This window comes from Ambystoma mexicanum, chromosome 8, assembly GCF_040938575.1.
Source record: "Ambystoma mexicanum isolate Mex_15411 chromosome 8, UKY_AmexF1_1, whole genome shotgun sequence".
Taxonomy (NCBI): Eukaryota; Metazoa; Chordata; class Amphibia; order Caudata; family Ambystomatidae; genus Ambystoma; species Ambystoma mexicanum.
In genome coordinates, this window is record NC_090929.1 from 983,951,757 (window position 1) to 983,974,519 (window position 22,763).

The 22,763-nt window shown below is 43.1% G+C and overlaps 1 protein-coding gene across 6 annotated transcripts in view; it reads right to left on the bottom strand.

The window, feature by feature from the left end:
- KAZN (kazrin, periplakin interacting protein) overlaps positions 1–22,763 on the bottom strand; it is a 1,355,161-nt gene that overhangs the window by 333,381 nt on the left and 999,017 nt on the right. For all 6 annotated transcript variants that reach the window (XM_069610894.1, XM_069610896.1, XM_069610895.1 and 3 more), the window contains one exon: positions 13,263–13,433. In XM_069610894.1, coding sequence (XP_069466995.1) covers positions 13,263–13,433 — 171 coding nt within the window. The remainder of the gene's footprint in view (positions 1–13,262; positions 13,434–22,763) is intronic.

Consider the following 22,763-nt stretch of genomic DNA (forward strand, 5'->3'; position numbering starts at 1 on the left):
CTTATACCTGAGAAATGAACTGGTCTCGTGCTGGGAAAACTAGAGTGTGCTGTGCTCAGGAATACTGCCTTGTCCCGTGCTCAAAACGTGGGGAAGGGAGACCCCTGGCTACCACATCCTTACTTATCATTTGTGAACGCTTCTTTCTTGTGCTCACTATTGCACACTCTTTTTGTATTTAGTTGTAAGGATTGGAAATAGTTATTTTTTAGTATAGGCCCCTTTTATTTGACAAGACGCCACTAGGACTTTCTTATTATTTGATGGTTGAAGCTTGCTCGCATCTTAGATTTAGGTTTAGATTAGGCATTTTTCCACCCTGCATTTACAGTTTAATAAACACCCTTGAACTGTAATCACTTGTGTCTGTCTTTACTGTTGCCACCATGAGTTCCTCACAGTACTATTCAAACAGTCTGTCCCAAAAAGAATGAATGACCATTTACAACTGTGGGCCACTTTTTCCTTGGTGCCCGGGACAATTTTATGCCCCGGTCTGACACAGACTACAAGCAGAGTTGCTACCCCGCTTGTGTAGTTACAAGTCACAGGGGAGCATGTAAGCTGAAGTCTGAAAACGAATCAGTCCATAACATCAGACCCCTGAAAAGAAAAAAAACAACAATAGACTAAAAAAGCAGAATTGCAATGACCTGGGGATCAGCAGAGGCCCCCCCCCATGTTGGAGCGTGGTGGAGGGGTCTGCAGAGATGGGCGGTGGCTGAAACAGGGGTCTGGCATAGGGCTACGAATTTAGGACTGCGGGAGAGAAGTGAGGATGTGTGTGCCCTGGAATACTCTAACACAGGTAATGTTTATGCCTTTGGACACTGGATGTTTTGTATCTGTCAATTTCATGTGACGCGTAATTCCTCACGCACTCGTCAAGTTATAAAATCTCCAAAATTTTTTGAAAACAAGTAATAATAATAATAGATTAAAACCGTAATGAAGGGCAAAGGGGGCTAATGTGATTGGGTCCGTTTGGGAGTTGAGAAAGATGGATTAGGCTGCCAAGAGCCTCATGAGATGGATGGAATGGACAAATTACTCCACAAATAGCAGAGGGGGTGGAGTTTGAGAGGTTACCCACCAGAACAGCTAAAGCCAGCCTGCTGAGTGTGATGCATTTGCAGGAATCGTACCAAAATGTTGCCCTCACAATTACGATGGCCGAAAATGCTGACCTTTATTTTTTGTTAGACCCCCCGTTACCCCACATATATATGTCGGGTGAGGGGGTATAGAATAGAATATTAATATGGGAGGGTTGCGGTGTAAAGGGGTTTTTAAAAAAATACAAAAATTAAAATAAAGAAATCGTCATTTTCGGCCGTCGCAATTGTGAGGGTCGCAATAATCACATAGATCCCATTTGCAGACGTGCATTGATTTCTTTGCATGACCGTGTTGCCCACAAATCTGCAAAGAGTACTTATACATTGCTGCAAAGGCAATCATGCAAAGTTCGCTTGCACGAGACAACTGTACAGAAGCCACATGTGTGCGTAGATTGTGATGTACGTTGTTGTGTAAGCATCTCTTTTCTTTTATAAAACACAATGGTGGTAACCAATTTTGAGTCACCTCAAAACTGCGTGGCGGTCTAACAAGCCATGACATTTCAGCCCTCTAAGGGACAGCATGGGATACAGGGATTTTAAATGCTACTTAGAAAAAATGGATGGCGAATGTATTTCGACACATTTTGCACATTATTGCCAAAATAGTCTCCGTAGACATGAATAGTTCACGCAGTTGGCAAAACAGCAACGGACAAATATCTGCGGCATCTGGACTATTGTGAAGTATGAGACCAGGTCCACTTGTCTACAAAGCGTGTCTGTCACTATGCCAACACAGAGTTTTAAAAATCCACACAACACTAGCACATTTGCATATGGCTAAGGTGTGGCCCCTACAGCTGGTCCCAGTCCATCAGTGGAGCCCTCAATGCACTGACACACAAGTAATCAAATAGAAGGGGGCGTTGGCAGGGGCGTTGCTAGGGGGGGGGGGTAAGGGGGCTATAGCCCCTGATCTTTTGGTTGTAGCCCCGGATAGAATCTCAGGAGTTACAGCCAAAAGACTAGCTAGCCCCCAGTCCCAACAGTTCCGACATCAGCTTAGCCCCGGGTCTTTTCCAGACCTAGAAACTCCCCTGGGCGTTGGTCCAGTTCTGCGCCAATATGTTCTGTGAATCTTAATCACTCAAGAGAAGTCCAGTTCAAGAAGCCTATGACCCATTCTGAAAAGAAGAGATGGACTTCCTGAGTGCAAGTTCATGAAAGCAAGCGCTGCTGCAAACCTATAGCAATGGAAGAGTGGCCTCCAGAAGGATTAATTCCTAAAATGGAGTCTCAAACTGCCCCAACCACGCCAAATGCCAGATATAGCTTCTGGCTTCCCCGCGTGGAGTGTGGAGTGATTAGCATTTCGATCATAGTTGTGTGATAAAGCCCAAAGGGGCCAGCCTGTACAAGCCAGTACTGCCCGCCCACCCATCCACTTTATGACCATAGGCTCCCGAGGTAGCATCCAGGGTGCTAAGGGCTATTATTTTGAAGGAAACATTCATTAATAAGCTTGCTGTAAAGGCAGATGCAGCCCCCCCCTTTCCTTATCCGGGGTGGCCTTGATGGGTGTTGAGGAGCATTAGCTGGAAACAGAGGGAGGGGACCATTCACGGAGAAAGGCATGTGGCCTTTTTTCCCTGGGATTGTGATTTGGTGGGAGCAGGCGGTACACCGCTTAAGTACAGTGCACTCAAAGGTTGCATCATGGACTTGCATACATGACCTCATGAGTCTAAATGGAGACAAGAGACTTGGGAAAATATATGGAGACACTCGATTTTACCAGTAACGCAAGGAGTTGCTCCAGACTAGGAGACCAACAAACATGGCTTGGGTGGCAACCATACCTAGACTACACCCCGTTTGTTAAAGAGCATGGAGTCCACGCAAATTCTCTGCAGGCCTGTTGTGCTAAAGCCCAGGTACTTGGATCTGGGTTTGGTGCTGCAGGAAATCCCATTTTGTTCCCCCACTTCCTTCAGCCCGCCTCTTCCGCTGACCCCACTCATCAGCGCCTCCCCCCCAAATGCACCTTGTGCAGGGGACACCCCTCAATCCCGGATTTCCCACAAGGCTCCATTGCATCCATCCGCAAACCGCAACCCCACCCTCCTGTTCCAGGTAACTATCTCAAATAAGACCCGGTCTTTTGCATTTCCTCTTCTGAGTCCGCCCCTCCTCTTCCTGCCTCGCCCCAGGAATGCACGATTAGGGCAAGCGCTACTCCCGACAGGCAGCGAGTTGAACATAGTGGCCTGTTCGAGATAGCCTTCAGGGGAAATGGCGATTCGGCCAATCTTAATTCCGCTGATGCATTTTAACTGCTTGAAAGTTACTGCTCCCGTTAGTTAGGCAGTAAAATTCCCATGAAATGTGTGGCTCTGCTCAGTGGTCCAAGTGGGCGGGAGCAGTGCTCTCCTACTTTTTTGAACTATGTGTTAACTGTTCCTATGCTTTTATTTGAAAATGAACCTGTTCCAGAAGGATTTCCTTATAGAATAAATGTGTAGGAAGCAGTTGACACTTGCACTTCGGTGCGCTCCACTGAACGTTCCCTTAAACAGCAGACGCATTTGTTTGTGGGTTTGTACTGTGCATGGCGATGGGGTTTGTGTGGAGCGGGGCAGGCCAGCAGGGAACATAGCTCCACTCCTTCCAAACATATACTTCGACCACTGGATCTGCTGTGTCCTGAGCCAGTAATGCAGTTTTTTTTTGGGCCATTGCAGAAGCATATCCGTAAAATATCTATTGTCCTTTTTTTTAAGCAGACTTTTGAATTTTAAACCGAGTTACTGTTTAAACAGGAGGCTGGAACGATGTCAGCGGCACGGACATCAAAGGCACTTCTTAAACAGGGCACTTTATGCACGAAAGCACAACATGGAACAAACTGTTCAGGTTGTGAGTCAAGTGTCTGGACTGATGTCTGGTTTTATTTGGTGGCACCTGAGCACTTTTGAGTCTGGCACTTTACCGATGCAATGGTGTAATTTGACACCATCTATGCACTTTCACAAGTGAGCACTTTATATATGGATCGAGCAACTATGGTGTGAATGTACAAAGCCGGATATGTAATGTGCTTCTCCTAACTGCTCGATGGTTTCTAATTATCATGGGACTGACGGACTAGCTTAATTAGCGTGGACTTCCTTATTTTCTCCGTTGTGAGAAAGAATATGAGGAAAATGGCATTATGTCATGTCAAAGCAAAAAGTCGAGGTCACCAACATGACCTAAAAAAACAAAAGTAAAAAAATATAAAGAACTGAGTTTCTAATCAAATTGGCAGCAAGAATAAAATACATCAAGCGAGAAGGTGCAATACCAGCTGAAAGCACTAGAGGGAGATGCTTACTAGAAAAACGAATGATTGTGGGGAAAAAAAATAAAGTAAGGTGGGGATAGGAAATAAGAGAGCGAGAAAGAGAGGGATAGAATGACATATACAACACTTAAAGAAGAAAATCATGAAAATGAGGAGTTAAAAAATGACACAAATTACCGGAGACCATTCGACAGAATTTCAACAGAAATTCCTTGCGTTTTCTCACTTAAAAAAATATTTTTAAAAAAATCATTCAAGACGTGAAATACACCAGAAAAGGTTTCCCTGAAGGCATTCTCCAGTTTACATTTTTGTCAGGAAAGATTTTTCGACTCTACATAGAACCGGGCAAAAACCCTTAAGATATGGCAACGGACACCACAACATGTGTGGCCAGTGTGGATGAGAGAAGAGAGGCAAGGGGCTGGGAGAGAGCAGTCGCGCGCGGCGCTCCTCCCGCAACTGGGCGACAACCCCATAAGGACATATGTGGGATACCAGCAACTACATGAGGAGACTCAAGGCAGCAAAGGGACAGTGCATTCAACTGTCTATTGTGTAAAAAGTTGAAGTCCTACTCAAATAAAAGAGTCTCTGAAATGTCAGTGTTAAATCTTCCTTACCAGGCCTCAACAACTGGCTGTGTACCCCTGCCAAGTCCGACTCTTCCCTTTACACCCGTCAGCCATGATTTCCAATTGTGATTGGTAACATTCATTGAAGAAAAAAAATGGCCAAGTAAAGCACTTGGAAGAAGCGTCCTCTAAGACATCATAATAATTCCCAATAATCCTTTCCATTAACTTGTCCTCTGCCGGTTCACCGCTTGCCAAGAGATTTTATTAGTGCACTAATAAAATCTATATCATATATAAAATGATCTATTGCTTGCTACATGGTTAACATATATATATATATATGATAGGGCAGCAATGTTAAAGTGAGTTACATGGGCCATAGGCAATCCAAAAATTATTTTGCTAATAGCTTTTGACTTGGTGGACGGATATGGATGAAATTTCCCAAACAAAAAGTTTGTCATGGCTGCCCCAAGCTGGACATTATGGGAAAGATTTGTTAGGAAATGAAAACGTTATTAATAAAGCAAAAAAAGGCTGTTTACGGCTTAATCCCATTCATTTTCCAATAGAGAAAAAGTCCAAATGTTTTCAAGCCAAAGCACAAGGACCGCTGCAGTGAATTGTCCCAAATAAACAACATGGGCACAAAGCGTTGACTTAATTTCCGGAAGAGGTTTGGGGTTATTCCGTCCAGTAGGTTTTAAAATATTTGATGGGGAGTAGGGTGCTGCTTTCTCCCAAAAATATAGCTATGTCTCCCATGGTGCTTTGCAGCAGAGAGACTTTTCAAAAATGAAAATCTTCCATTTTTTTTGTTTGATGTCACTGGTTACAGCGGTAATACGCGGGGGAGCCAAAAATGAAAGTGCTTAAAAAGCTATTTGAAGGAGGAAAAAGATTGACATTGCATTAGGCTAGAGGTGGGTAGGGGAAAAGAGGATACCATGTGAACCTGGAGAGTTAGGGGTGGTTGGGGGAGGCAGAGTTCAAACAATTTTGGATTATCTGGGGAATCTCACAAAATTCCTGTGGTAATAACACAAGACGTGCTCGGAAAAGAAAATGTGTCACGCGAAGCAAAGAGCAAAAGGGGGTAATGGGAGAGGGCCATGGAGGTAACTGGCAGCTGAGGGGAGTTGGGGGTTAGGGGGCATGGAAAGTGGCGGGGGCACCTGGTGAGTGCCTGAGAAGGCAGAGAAGATTTCTTTTATTTTTGAGCGTTTCAACGTTACTGCGGGAATACCACGGGCATGGGTAGTTCATTGCCGCTGTATTTGCAGTTCCTTTTCATCATCAGGGGAATCCCGCAGGAATTGGAAGAGAGTGGAATTTTATATTTTTGATACCCAGTGGGCCCAAATGAACCTATTGGTGCAACGTGTACAGTGGCCACATTGAAGGTCATGGCTAGAGGGCCCCAAAGAAACCTATTGCTGCAACATGTGTAGTGGCCATGGCTGGTGGGCCCCAAAGAAACCTATTGCTGCACCATGTGTAGTGGCCATGGCTGGTGGGCCCCAAAGAAACCTATTGCTGCACCATGTGCAGTGGCCATGGCTGGTGGGCCCCAAAGAAACCTATTGCTGCACCATGTGTAGTGGCCATGGCTGGTGGGCCCCAAAGAAACCTATTGCTGCACCATGTGTAGTGGCCATGGCTGGTGGGCCCCAAAGAAATCTATGGCTGCACCATGTGTAGTGGCCATGGCTGGTGGGCCCCAAAGAAACCTATTGCTGCACCATGTGTAGTGGCCATGGCTGCTGGGCCCCAAAGAAACATATTGCTGCAACATGTGTAGTGGCCATGGCTGGTGGGCCCCAAAGAAATCTATTGCTGCACCATGTGTAGTGGCCATGGCTGGTGGGCCCCAAAGAAACCTATTGCTGCACCATGTGTAGTGGCCATGGCTGGTAGGCCCCAAAGAAACCTATTGCTGCAACATGTGTAGTGGCCATGGCTGGTGGGCCCCAAAGAAATCTATTGCTGCACCATGTGTAGTGGCCATGGCTGGTGGGCCCAGCCCCAAAGAAACCTATTGCTGCACCATGTGTAGTGGCCATGGCTGGTGGGCCCCAAAGAAACCTACTGCTGCACCATGTGTAGTGGCCATGGCTGGTGGGCCCCAAAGAAACCTATTGCTGTACCATGTGTAGTGGCCATGGCTGGTGGGCCCCAAAGAAATCTATTGCTGCACCATGTGTAGTGGCCATGGCTGGTGGGCCCCAAAGGAATCTATTGCTGCACCATGTGTAGTGGCCATGGCTGGTGGGCCCCAAAGAAATCTATTGGTGCAACATGTACAGAGGATACGGCCGATGGCTAGTCGGCTCCAAAGAAGCCGACCATAGCTAGTGGGCCCCAAAGAAATCTATTGGTGCAACATGTACAGTGGATACGGCCAATGGCTAGTCGGCTCCAAAGAAGCAGGCCATAGCTAGTGGGTCCCAAAGAAACCTATTGGTGCAACATTGACAGTGGCCATGGCTGAAGGCTATGACTAGTGGGCTTGAAGGAAATCTAGTATTTTAAAATATACAATGTGCACAGCTGACGGCCGTGCTCACTGGCCAGGGCCGAAGGCTATGGCTATGGCCCCAAGGCAAGCTATAGGTGGAACATGTACATGTAGTGTGGCCACGACCAAAGGCCATGGCCCTTGAATAAACTATGGTTTAACAAGACCCTTGAAATTAATTGAAAAAAACTGCAAGGGACAGTTAAGGTGATCGGATTTAACGCAACAAAGCGCTTGAAATTCAGCAGATGTGGGAAATGATGATCGTCTTAACTTGGCATCCACCTGTTGGAAAGTCCATGAGCACATACATAAGGTGTCCAGTCATAATGTCGAATGAAATTAGTCGAATTAAAAAAAAGTCGAATCCAAAAAGTCGAACACAAAAATGTCGAATTTTTTATTTTTTTATTTATATATTATTTTTGGGTTCCGGTGGTAAAAAAAAGGGGTAAAACAAAAAAATAAAATAAAAAAGAGGGTTTGGGGGGAAACCCCCCCATTTCGAAAAAAAAGCAACCAAAAAAAAAAATTCAACATTTTTGTTTTCGACTTTTTGGATTCGACTTTTTGACTTTCGAAATTATTGAATTCGACATTATGACTATGAACCCATACATAACAGATGGGATTCACAATGGCATACAAAATTAGAGGCTGGTCAGATAGCTTAGTGGGTTGAGTGCTCTCTGCTGTGATCTGTATGTGATCTGCAGGAATCGGGTTCGAATCCCGGCATGGCAAACTCAATCTTTCATCCTTCAGAGGCCGATAAATGAGTACCCACTCCGGTTGGGTGATATTGTATGTACATATGTTCTATGGAAAGCACTTAGGCCTGAGCACGATATAAATAGCGCATCATTAGATCCTACGGGTCATCAACGGGGGACACCAAGTTAAGATGATCATCCCTTCCCTCATCCGCTGAATTTCAAGGGTTTTATTGCGTTGAATCCGACCACCTTAAATGTCCCTTAACAAACGTTTTTTTCAGTGAATATCTATATATAAATGGATACAAACTGATGACATAAAGAGACCGTCAGGCTCAATACGCCAGCCCATGTCTCTGCCTGCTTAAGTACCCCGGGACCCCAATACCTTCCTGGCCTCATATTCATTTTAATTGCCACACTATGCATTAGGATAGCATACGATTTGCAAATTCAAATCTGGATTTCAAATTATCTCGCTTGGCAGAGGCTTAGTGGCCTACTCAAAGCAGATGTTTTGACCCTAACCCCCGTTTCCCCCACCCCCAACAAAAGCTTGCCCATCCTGATCAACGACTTCAGAGGGCAGGATAGCACTCCACCCACAGACACAGACAACCACTAGACTAGTTCATGCTGCTTTACCATGGACCACAGTCTCCTTCCTGGGAAAATTAGTTTTTATGATTGATACAAAGTTATAGGGATTGTGCCATACAATATCCTTCCTTAATGATTAAGCACTGGCTTAACCAATCAAAGCCTCGAGCGGCAATGCAAAGGAGGGGCTCATCCTAAAAGATCTATGCAAAATGAAGAGGGTGGTAAAGCTTTGAGGGAGCCGTGACCTTAAAGAGCTACACCGAGCACCTGGAAGTGAAGGCATTTCTGGAGGGAAACGATCATCCTGGATCTTGTATGAACCCTTGCCCGAGGCAAGGCCGGTTGTGAACAGACTGGTCCTAAGGGTGCCATGTCAAATTCACACAAAGAAGGATTTCTAATGTGCCCAAAAAAATAAGAAATTAAAATTCTAGAAGTTGCAACAGGGGTGTTGCTAGGTCTGGGAAAGATCTGGGGCTACGCTAATGTCGGGTCTGTCGGGACTCAGGGCTAGTTAGCCTTTTGGTTGTAGCCCCTGAACTTCTATACGGGGCTACAACCAAAAGATCCGGGGCTATATCCCCATAAGGCCCACCCTAGCAACGCCACTGAGTTGCATAGACATCGCACTGAGAACATTACTTTGCGTTGAAGAGCAAAACATACACAATTCCAATCCAAATAAAACTAGAGAAGGTTTTTGCAGGTGGAAAATACATGCAGAAATTGCAGGGTACCACATGAATTTGCCACAGAATTCTGTTTGTGGTAACCTTACCGCAGGTTAAAAATGTTTAAAGAAAGGGGGGGGCATAGGGTACATAGCAAAAAGAATGCTATGGTAAAGCGACCATGATCCAAATGATCTAACCGCACGGCTTGCTATTTATTTGATAAACTGCAGTGAACATGTTTTATTATGGGCTCCAAAATTCCTTCAAAGTGAGATGGCATTCAAAAACCGGAAAAGGCCTGAACGTTTAAACGGGAACAATGAAAGTGTAAGCACCCAGTCTTACTGTCATCAACGGGTATTTGGGGGTAAAGTGAATATAGTGCCTGTGCGCCACACTGCGCGCCATACATTGGGATATACGAGTTTGGATTGGTATCCTTGCTGCAATGGTCTCACTGTGACTGGTATTCACTTTTAGTCAGCCTGGGGGTAGGTAAGTGTAGTGGTAACCAGCTAGTACAGTATAATTTGTTGTAGGGAACTTTTTGGGGTAAATCACTCTTAGACCTCCGCGACTTAAGATCTATGCACCAAATTCGGTGGTGTCGCAATGGTGTGTGCAGGAAAACCGGAGACAAAGAGTTCCCCCACTCCGATTGTAAAAAGAACTCGGGGGCTGCACACATCTCTTAATTGCGCCACAATTGTATTTCACAGTTTTGGACACTTAGTCATAAAATAGAAAAAATAGTTTATTGATGGCCCTTATTGATTACACGTGTTTCGGCACACTCCTAGTGCCTTCCTCAGATCAGGGCAATGTCTGTTTACTAAGTATTAATGATACAACATAATATTAGAAATTTAGCAAATAGAAAATCATAAACGTTACAATTACAGAGGAGCACAAAGCATATTTGATTCAAATGTTTCGCAAATTCCCCAAAACAAAAAATAAAAAATAAAGAATAAAAATACATGACAAATTGAGACATTCATTTATAAACATAAGCAACATGGATTAAATGCATAGACCCATTTGTAAACCAAACCAAAATAGTTGAGACATACCAGTCAGAAGTCGAAAAATCAATTGGAGGAGTATGGAGGTGGGAGTGAGGGGTAGTTGAAAATATAAGGAAAAGAAGAAAAAAGAAGAAATGGGAATATTTGAGTCAATAGTCGAAATCACGGAGTTGCATTGATTAACTTATTGGAAAGGTCCCAAATGGGTAAATCTAGCTTACCCATCCACTGATTTAACCGCTACAAATAACGTGATTGGTGGCTGAGTCCCATCAGACTCCAAACGTTTTCTAAGGGAACCGAAGTGAAACATCCGAGTCACTGCGCTGTATTCATACATTATTATTCTATTCAAACATGCATTCGTGTGTACAAATTCCTCAAGTACGTATTTCGCCTAACATTAACATTGGTTTCCCTTCAAGATATCTAAACTGGCTCCCATTCCAATGTAGCGTTTCCGCACGATAGTACGATCTGAACGGTCTTCATGTTGTTACCCAAGTAAAATCACATTTTATCATTGTGTGCATTAACGATATAGAGCTTATGCGGGTAAAGATATCAACTGAAGTTTGGAACGCGGACCCTTTGTTGATTGGTGCGTTATTGTGTGGGCTTAGCAGACCCCTAGGGCTTACCTGACAAGTTCAATATTACTGCATCACGCGTCGGGTTCCTAAGATGGCGGACGCCATTCTATGTTATTTGAATATTAGATGTTACCATGGTATTGGTATATGGTCCTACTTCTGTTTCCGTGCTATGAAAGCTGTCAGCCATGTTTTAGTGGTGAGGACCTAATTATCTATGGCAAGTTAGTGTTATCTCCTCCAGGTGCATGCTGGGAGAAGTAGTCCCTCTGAATTTCTATGACAGGGCGGGCCTGGGGATAACACCCGCGAAACCTTCTTACTTTTAAGTATCATCTTGGGAGGCAAGTCTATTCCTACATCGAACATAAATACCCCATATGTCGTAGAAATTCAGAGGGACTACTTCTCCCAGCATGCACCTGGAGGAGATAACACTCCTCGGGGTGTGATATCGGACTAGATCCATATGTAACAAGTTTGGAGAGAGACCATAATTAATGGAGCACACACTCCAGCATAGGACTGTTTCATTTTAATTTAAAATGGCATAAGAACACGCACAAACTTGCCATAGATAATTAGGTCCTCACCACTAAAACATGGCTGACAGCTTTCATAGCATAAGCTCTATATCGTTAATGCACACAATGATAAAATGTGATTTTACTTGGGTAACAACATGAAGACCGTTCAGATCGTACTATCGTCTGATGGGACTCAGCCACCAATCACGTTATTTGTAGCGGTTAAATCAGTGGATGGGTAAGCTAGATTTACCCATTTGGGACCTTTCCAATAAGTTAATCAATGCAACTCTGTGATTTCGACTATTGACTCAAATATTCCCATTTCTTCTTTTTTCTTCTTTTCCTTATATTTTCAACTACCCCTCACTCCCACCTTCATACTCCTCCAATTGATTTTTCGACTTCTGACTGGTATGTCTCAACTATTTTGGTTTGGTTTAAAAATGGGTCTATGCATTTAATCCATGTTGCTTATGTTTATAAATGAATGTCTCAATTTGTCATGTATTTTTATTCTTTATTTTTTATTTTTTGTTTTGGGGAATTTGCGAAACATTTGAATCAAATATGCTTTGTGCTCCTCTGTAATTGTAACGTTTATGATTTGCTAAATTTCTAATTTTATGTTGTATCATTAATACTTAGTAAACAGACATTGCCCTGATCTGAGGAAGGCACTAGGAGTGTGCCGAAACACGTGTAATCAATAAGGGCCATCAATAAACTATTTTTTCTATTTTATGACTAAGTGTCCAAAACTGTGAAATACAATTGTGGCGCAATTAAGAGATGTGTGCAGCCCCCCAGCTAGTACAGTAGTTGCGCTAGGAAACAAGTCACAAAATGTGTTGGTATTTATTCAAGTTTATTTGGGGGTCTAAGTTTAGGTAGTAGGTGCTGTAAGCCAACATAGACCGGTTGGTGGCAAATGCTTATGTTTTACCCTTCATCGGGCTTCGTCAAGGCATTGCATCGATTTTGAACATGCATTAATTTCTGACCGAAATATATAAAAATCCAGTATATATCTGGATACATGACTGCAACTAAAATGATTGTTCACTAATCTTAGAATGCATGCCCCAAGTGTAAATCTATGCAACAAACCTATGCTATGTCACAGAAAAGTCATAGCACTCAAAGTATTAAGAGATGTACTAAACAGACCAACCTGTAAATAAAAAAAAAACACTTTTATTGTATACACTGGATTTGTATACGTTTCAGTCAGAAGCACACCTATACTGTATATACAGGATGTTTTATATATTTCGGTCAGAAATTAATGTATGTTCAAAATCGTTTACGCATGATGTAATGCCTCGACAAAGTCCGATGAATGGTGAAACATAAGCACGTGCCACCAACAGGTCTATGCTGGCTTACAGCACATGCTACCTAAATGTATAACCCCAAATAAACTTGAATAAATACCAAAACATGATGTGAGTTGTTTCCTAGCGCAACTACTGTGCTAACTGGTTACCACTACACTTACTGCCATCAAAGGCCTAACCAATTTCCACCAGTATTGCATTACATCGTTTCAAGATATTACCTAAAAAAATCAATTCTGAACAAGGATCAGGGATCGGTCAGAAAGTAACTGTCTTACCATGGCTAGCTCGGCTTCCAACTCCTTAATCCTGTTGTCTTTAAGGTCTAGCTGGGAGCGGAGGGAGCTGGCGTGGTCGGTTGCCTCTTTGGACTGGCGCCGCAACTCCCACTTTTCTCGCTCCAGAAGGTCCTTTTCTTTTGCGAGAGATTTGACTGCATCTTCACTTTCCTGTATTAAGAGAGAGTTTTACAGTAAAGTGCGACACACTTGTATTACAACCCTCTACTGAATGATATAAAAAAGTCTGCCACTGTCACAGTCTTTTTTCTACAGGTAAGCCAAATTTCTAAACACAGCTTTTTGGTTAACTCAAAGCCTGTCTGCATGCCTGTGGGAAACCTACGTAAGTTAAAAACACGGACATTCAGTGGAACAAAACCATTGTAAATTAAATAAATTAGCATTAGGTGAGCGATTTCATAACTTGTAATAATGTAACTAACGGTAAAAAAAAAAAAATGCCATATATTTTTTAATAAATAAGTTGTAAACAATGAATTAAAGCATATAACAAAGACTTACATTCAATTGAACATTCTCATTGAGAAGCAGAATTTCAAAGTGTTTGCCCTTTTTCTGACTTAGAAGTTCCGGCCATCTTGTTCTCTTTGATAGAACCATACAATGTCAAAGAGAACGTACAAGCATGATTCGCTGGAATCTAGCACCAGAGGGAAAAAGGATCTAATCTTTCACCCAAGTTTCTCTTGGTTCTCTTTCGAACCAAGACTGTCAGAATTGGGACCTTGTTCTGGCGATTATTTTAAGAAGAACCTTTGTCTTCATAGTTGTGTCTTCTAAATTATTGTATTTCTAGTGTTGGAAAACCCTGAGATTTCTGTTTGTTGCTCAAGGGTGTTTCTCACACTTCGTATGGTTCAAACAGTCCACCCAATATTCTCCTAAAATAAATAAAATTATCTGGCTTCAAGACCCGACCCAACCATCTAACAATCGAATAAAAGGCCAGATGTATGTTTCTCTGATGCAGTGGCTTCCCCTGTTGTCACCACTAGAGGGAGCTGTTGCCTTAGGATATATAGTGGTCCTACTGTGTTAATGTAAATCTGTACTTTGACAACGTTTTGAGGAGCAGTCGAATAGCTACAGAAAAGCTGATGAAAAAGGGGCGCCTTCTGGATGGATGAAACCTAGTTCCAGATCTGCTTAATAACATTTGTAAGACCTGAATTTGGGGGGAGTACAGTGCGGGGACGGGGGGAAGTGGAGCCATCATTGTGCACACAATCGTGAAATTATCAAAACTGTAGCCCAATGTCGCCACTGGTGAAATTACTAGGCCAACACCTTTTTTTGCTAGAATATTTTCCAGCAAAATGTTGATTTGTTTTTTTTCCAAAGCAAACTAGTCAAAAACCCATGTAATTATCACAAGAACTTAGCAGTACCATTGGGCTTAGTTCAAAAACTGGAAAAAAAAACTTTTAGAATTTGAGACCGAACTGGATTGTTTTAATCAGGGACTAACCGAAACACATAATGTTAAAATGTAATGTCTCAAAGCGCAAAGGAGACAGAGTTTCCTCTGGAGGTGCGCTATACAAATGAAATAAATAAATAAAATAAATAAGAGTTCACATTTTTTCATAATTGAATGTAAGCCAATGGCGTGATTGTGCACGTGCTCAGTGACAGGGTGAGTGAAAAAGAATGATTAACCACAGACTTGGATTCTGTATAAACGCAAGGCATTCATTTTGGTAATCTTGCACTTGCAGATCTAAAATATGATCTACTGATGCCAATGGTCTGTACTGCAAATGCAGTCAATATATGTAATCAACTAGGATAAAGCATAAAAAACAGTGAATAAATTATATCATATTGGAAATACGAACTGCAAACAAAAACATACAATTACCAAACTTGTTCAGTACAAAATAAAGAAAAGAATCCCAAACAAAATAAGGATAATGCAATCAGGTACATTAACTGAATTTAAACAAAACTTTAAAATAACGCTGCAACTTTAGAATACTGCCACTCAAGTTACAAGTTAATATAGAATAAACATGCAATAAAAGATTCTAATATATGATCTATTATTGTGCATGCTACATAATGAGACATTCAAACAGAGTTGTGTGTGTCGACTATAAAGGGCTATGGTATGTTGATTTGCACCGGGCACCGCTACCACCCAGGGGCAGTCTCCAGGCGCTCACGTGGCTCTGCAAGAAAAGGGGGCTGAGGAGGTTAGTGATGGTAGGTTAAGAACCAGGAGGATCTGGCGTCTGAGTGTCGTTTTGCATGTGGGAGTTGGTGCAGGAGCCCCCATGCATTGTAACCGTATGGGTAAGACTTGGTGCCTCGGGAGTGCGCTGGTGTTGGTGTGAGGTTTCAGGGTGGGTTGTGGTTGTGCGCACTGGTTAGTGTCCATGAGGGTTCCAGAGTTGCGGGCAGCAATAGCTGCAAGACTATCTGGTGTCTTGGTGTGTACTTCCGTTGTTGACAATTTTCTGGACAATGTGGGGTTTTTCATTCTAGGTCTGCTTCCAGAAGCTCAGAGATGGTGGGTGTGAGCACAGAATTGATTCTTGGTTTGTTTGTAGTGTGGCAAGCCCAACGTCTAGTGTAGTGGCATTGGTTATGTTGGAGGAGCAGGAAGGAGAAGTGGGTTAGCAAGTCTGTCGGTTTGTTGTAGCTTATGGTGTGACACTTTGGTTTGCTGCCTGATGGTATATACTCAGGTTCTTGGTGGTGGTTTGTCAGCCCATCTTGCCTCCTCTCTAGTTGTTCGTCTCTGATGTTATTTCTGACAGTGTCCCTTTGCGGTTGTCCTTGTCTTTGAGTAATTTCCTGAAGGTGATGTGGTCTTCTGTGGTTCTAATTTATTTGGGCATGGTGTTCCAAAGGTTAGCAATTAGACGTGAGAACGCTGTTCTACCAAATTTCCCTTTTTCATAATGTTTTGCCTCTATTTGTAGGTTGTTGCTGGATCTTGGGTCCCTTCTTGTTCGGTACCTGCTAATCTTGCCTTGGGGGAATTCCGACCCTTGTTTGTGCAAGGCTTTGTAGGCGATACATATGTACCAGAATGTAAATAGATCCATGCAGGAGATAACTTACTGTAGCTTGTGTGATCGTCATCGTCAGAGACCAGAGTTACTGGTTTGTAGAGAGCCGTCCAGTCGGAATATCCTAAGCGTGGTGGGCTAACGTGTACATGTAACTAATAGCAACCGTAACTAGGACGCGAGTGTTAGGAACCTGAGAAGTGCCCCTCGTGGAGGGACTGAAGCAGTTCTGGATACAAGCAACATAGAGGAAGGACTAGGTTGTATTGAGGCTGAGTTTGTGTAGCCTATCTCCCTGGCGGCCATGTTGGAATGATTATATTGTTAAGTAAGTAATATTGTGCTAGTGGTGTGGTATATTGAAAGTTTCAGGAGATCCACTTGAAATGAGGGGTAAAAGATGCGATGTTTGAGGCTAAAATTAGGTTATCTATAATAACAACATGTGGGTCGGGAGGGTTCCATCATTAGATCCTCTTTTCTTTGTATTATTTGTGTATGGTGGCTCTGTGTCAAGGCCATTTTTCCTCCCCAGCACCTAAAAAGTACTGAACATTTGACCAAGGCACATTAACAATATAAAACTAACAAACCCTTCGGTGTGCTCCACCTAACTCTCCATTCTGTCATCTCCAGAACAACCAGACAGCTTGTCACCAGCTGCTGAGACTACCTTCAAAGTCTGTGCTACCGCCTGCCCACTCTTGGTTGCTGGGCTTCCATTCCGGCTGCATTTCTATGTAAAGTATTCTATTAGCCTGCATTCAGCTGCAGATCCTTCACAAGTCTTTTAGCCCAGGACCGTAGGGACAGATCCAGAGTGTCTTGCTTGCCCTTGCCCAAACTCAAATACTTCTGTTCTTCAACATAAGGATCAAGCCTAGAGACAATTACCCTTCCAAGTAGACCCACAAGAATTCCTTTGGGTCCCCTTCAGTGCCACCTCAAAATGGGAATGTATTGCTCTCTGGGCAGTACGTGGGGGTGGCTTGGTTCCACTACCCGTTCAATGTCATTGCATTAAATATTGGATGAGCGGAAAACTATTTCACCTCACCTACCAGACTGTCTCTCAGCCCTGTTCTGCTATATGGATCACTTACGCATTCTTGGTGTGTGTGTAACCTTCTTTCTTTAGGTATGAAACAAATCTTTCTCCTCTTGGCTGCATTGTCGCTGCCATGCATGTCACAGATAGTATTTCAATGTCTTGACTCATTAGATCTTTAGCTGAATGCTAAGATCTAAAATAATAGCTTATGTAAAGCCTGCCTCATTGAGCATGCATGAGAAGATCAAAGACTCAGACTATTACTTCTACAGCTTCATTGAGGTAACTTTACGGAACGTATAGCACATTATACACTCTTATACATCAATTACTGATGTACACAGGCCGTAGCCAAAGGGATGCAGACGTGCTTATACACATGAAAAGGCAAATCATCACTATGGTGCACTGAAGCCATGATCCAACCAGTGCTGAATCCAAATCAATTGACATATAACAGAGCACGCGAGGGCCTCTGCAGTTACAGTTATGTTGGAGTTCCCCATGGAAGAGCACATGGTCAGATGTTAATACGTTTGGTGACGTTTGACGAAGCTGCACTTTACAGATACACATCAAGGTCCAAATTCTTTAGCTAAGTTTCATGAAGTTCATTTGAGAGGCCAAAGTTATAACATGCCGCCAAAAGTTGCATTTGGCAAATGCTGGATGGGTTTACACCAAACATGCGTAAGTAGCTGGCATGTAGGCGCATTCATTTGCTTTGCTTGGTGAACATTCATTTAAATCATTTTTGTTTTTAAAGTGACCAAAAACATTTATGTATATGTCATGCATTGGCTCTGCGAAGAGTCCCCAGACCAAAGTTAAATCTGCAGCAGGGAATGTAAGTGGCTAATGCAGCACGGAGCACAGGCATGGAATGTCCCACACAGGCGGGATGCATACATTCACCTTGAGGTCCACCGTCCCACTGACTCCGAGCTCTGAGAACTTAGAGCCACTTTGAACCGTAGGAACAGGAATCTTTTGGATGCTCATAACTTTACCCAGCGGAACCCAGGAAAGGTTCCAAAAAGTCTTATGTAGCCAACTTGGATTACTTCTGGAAAGTTGTATTAAGTTCTGGGGAGAGGAAAGTCATAAGAGGGGGATCCCAAAATAAATCCCAACCATCTCAGAGAATGACATTGCTGCCTTGAGCTCTTTACTGTAGCAAAGAGCTTGGGGTGTTCAACTTGCTATATTGTGATGCTTGCTTGTACCAACCAGTCACAACTTTTTCTATGTTGCTACCAACAACAATCAAGCAAAATAATCAGCCCACCAAAATCCTGTGCATATATATTGGCACACCTTTAGATGAGTCATCCCGGATAGTTGATTATGTCACTACCCAACTCAGGACGCACATTCAGCCCAGCACTGCTGCTCCAGAATTACTGGGGCTGATTTTAGCATTGGGTTATCAACATATTCTACTTCCTTACCTTAACCTTCCTGGCCAAGCCTAGCCCACCCTCCTAAACCCATCCGAGAAAGCGATGCAATAGAGCCTGAGTGGAGGGATTATTGACACAGAACTCTGCCCCTCCCCTACTAACCAAGGCTCACCATGGCAGCCAGTGAACAACCGTGGCTAAGGGTGATGATTGTTGGTGTGATCACACCTGAATCCCGCATACATGCTGGCCCTGGATAAGTATCCTCGGCAACCAAACCCATGTATTTTGGCAGGTTATGACAACCGTAACCATGAGGCTCGCTTGATGTCAATGCTGATATTAACTGTGATCTCAGCTATTTACTAAGGGGCTGAGAAATAGGGGCGTTAGAGTTAAAATTGTCCTCACTCCCAACATCCACCGAATGTTGCAGGTTTTGATGTGCTAAATTGGTTCACCTCAGCTCCACCTCAACTAGAGTTTTTTTTACTGAATTTCAAAAGTTTTGCTGTGCCACATCTTACCCCACCTTCAGTAGTAAATAACCAGGGCCCACTGTTTCCATTGGCCCCTTTTCACCAATTAACTAAAAGACCATAGCCACATGTTCTACACTTTGGGTAATTTGGCTGCAACCGATGTCACGTCGCACACTGGCCCACTTACTGTGGCCTTCGGCTGTAGCCAGGGTCCCCTTTGGTAGTTAAGAACTCTTCCCCGGTGGGTACTGATCTTTGACCATGGCCACTGCCACTTTGCCCCCATTAGAATAAACGACTGTGGCCAACTACCACTTTCCTTTTTGGCTACGGGTGCTAGCACCATTCTATCAATTGTGGTAATGTGGCGACACCCATTCACGTAAATCTTAATTTTTCTTTCATTTCCATGAGATTTCACAGTGGAGATTTCCCACAGGAACACATGCATGGTCATTCATTACCACAGTAATGATTCTCACGGGAATGCAACATTCTTTTTCACAGTAAGATGAAAACACCTTTGAAATTACATTTCTTAAGCCCCTGTAACTATACATTTTTACCCTCCTCCTTTTTGGTTCACCCCACATCCTCCTTGAAGAAAGTCTGCCCACAGTCACTCTCAGAGCAGCACTTTTCCCTCATTTGTCCCTGTTCTGCACTTCCCGCAGACATAATCTGTCTGAAAAAGGCCTCTTTAGCCCTCCGCAAAGTGTCAAACTCCTTCACAATGCGCACCCCCTCCTTCACAATGCGCACTGATGTGAACCCTCCAGTTTCCGTCCACCAAATTACATTTTGAGCACTTTTGTATGTTCTGCTCTCGCTGATTATCAGAGAAATGGCTTGAATCAAACAAAAAATACAAAATAAATTGTGGCTTTTCATTTCTGAAAAAAGCCTCAGTGCTGCAATGCACCATGGATTTTATATTGGATCAAACAGCATTTCCTCCTTCATAAAATTTCGAAGAAACTAGTGGACAGATTTACACACATTTGTGCCCACCTGGCTTCTTTTATGGATAAGATCCATCCAGCAGTTTTTACTCTGCGCCTGTTGTGGAGAATCCTATGGATCCCTCACTAAAACCCTGCCTAAAGTCTCCTCCCAGGCGGCCAGGGAAAGGCTGACGCTTCCTAATCCCAAACCTGGTGGTGGTGCACTGTGGGAGTATCACTTGGGACGAGGCAGGGCCCAGGGTGGTGAGGCGATCTGTGGGATGAGACATGGTATTTTTCGTCTGATATGAAGATTATTCCCAATGTACCTTAAGAGGTCATGGCTTGTTGCCATTTTAATGCATCTAAACCTTATATAAAAGATCTAGGGTTGTGAACCCTAAGGTTATAACATCGGAGTTAACTATACCAATAAAACAGAAAAATCCTTTTTGGTTTCACAAACTAAATATCTTCCTCAATTCCAAGGGTATTATGTGACTGAGTATGGAAATGTTGTCTTCTCTAAAACATATTCCTCTGAAATAACTAATGCTAACAGCCCCGCTGTTAAAAAAAAACCTTAAGGGAATTAAATGTACCCTTTCAAATAATTTAGAAGTTGAAAAACCTAACTTTGTTGGAAGAAACTACAAGTCCCAGAATCCCAGAGGTGCCAAGACGAAGAAGAGGGCTGAATAGGCATGCAGATGTAGTAGTCAGGCAATTGAGCATAGTAGCCACTGCAGTATTCAGGCAATTAAGGCTAATAGCCCACTCCTGAAGACAATTATTGAACCTGTGAGGCATAAAAAAGCCCCACTCAGGAAACCAGGAGTAGAGGGAGGCTGGCTGTAGCAGGAAAGGTAGAGGAGAAACACAAGGCTGACAAACCAAGAGGAAGTGGGAGTACAGAAAGGACGCCGGAATGTGGAGACAGCAGATTTCACCTGCAAGTTCCGAGAGTGTCCTGTCCTCCCAAACCCTGACGTGCAGAGGCTGCGGTGCAGGAGGCTAGGTTTTCCCCATGTGAGCAGAGCTGTAAACGTGCAGGAGACTAAGGCTAGACTTAGGCTAGAAGCAGAAGGCAAGCGAGGGTCTCTGGAGGAAAATCAACTTCCAAATCAAGTAACCGGACCAGAGACACCTGTGCCGGAGAACGATGTGGGTGCCCAATGAGACAGAAGCAGCAGGTGTATTAGAGGAAGTTGGGGGAGCAGTGAAAACTGCAAGACCAGTGTCACTGAAGCGGTGAGTGAAGCACAGCATTCAAATATGCGAACCTTGCCGATAGTTTTAGCCAGCTCCTGAGTGACTTGCATATTGCTTTGTGCGAGTGAAAGCTGTTCATTATATTAGAAGTCTTACTAACAATGGAAATGTAGCACTCAGGCATACTGTGAAATGTTTAACACTCGCATGAGAAGTTAAAGCACATTGAATACCATTGTTGAACTATTCAAGACTGTTGCTGTGTAATGGAGTGGTTGTGTGTCTCTAACTGAGAAGAGGTAACGCTTTGCAAACCATTCTCTAATACTTGAATTTACAAAGAGTGAAAAACTACATTAAAAGGAGGTCGTGTGTGCCTAATTTTAATCCCCAAAAGACAGAACATAATCCTTTGCAGATAGCTGGGAATGAAATTCTTTCTTCAACCTTAAACCTTGAAATTCACTTTAAAGAAAGGTTGCATGTACTCGATTGTGTTTTCACTTGAAAGACTGAATCCTATACTAAATCCAGAGCAACCTTCTTTCCATTTCGAAGACGTACAGAGTCTAAACTATTAAGGAGAAGAACAAGCATTACCCAACCAAAGAGACACCCCCTTTTCATAGTGAAACCAGTCTTGAGTTAAGGAGCCCTCCAAATACACTGTAAAGTTGTTAACAGTCAAGTGACCCAAGATTCCAGTGTTTCATTATTACCTGAAAAAGAGAGTGGCACCAAGGCTTCTGTGTAAATCTTTGGGCTGATAACTGGCAGAAGGGGGTGAATACAGCTGGGGAAGGGGAGCTGATGGCTTGTGAAGAATATTCTGAAGTAGAATACAACCTGTGGTGCTAAAGACTGCTGAAGCTAGGAAGAATGAGCCTTATGGGCAGAAGTAGGTTGTTCTTGTGGCAGAATACAGGAGATGCAAAGAGGCTGCCCCTTTTGAGAAATGAACTGAAAGGAAGAGTGCCTTGCCTACCTGAAGAGGTTAAAGTGTATCTTGTTCAAGCCCATCTAAATATTTAAAGTACGGGGCAGTGGTTGTAGTACTTCAATCACGGTGGTACAATAAGTTGTCAGTAGATGCCACTTTTAAGTGGTTTGAAGTAGCAACGTACTGCGAGACAAAGTGACAATTCTCATAATATCAACAATAGAAGTGTGGTTGCTGAAAATAGAAGCAGCAACACAAAGAAGCATCCTGACAAATATTCCAATGTAAAGTTGTAACTAAAAAAGTGCTAAAGAATTGTGTATTATTGACTTTGAAGCCTATTACACTGTCTTTTGAACTGTGACAATCTACCGTATCCAGGCTCATCATTGGTGCTATTACTTTTCTGGAAGCTGGAAGGAGATCTT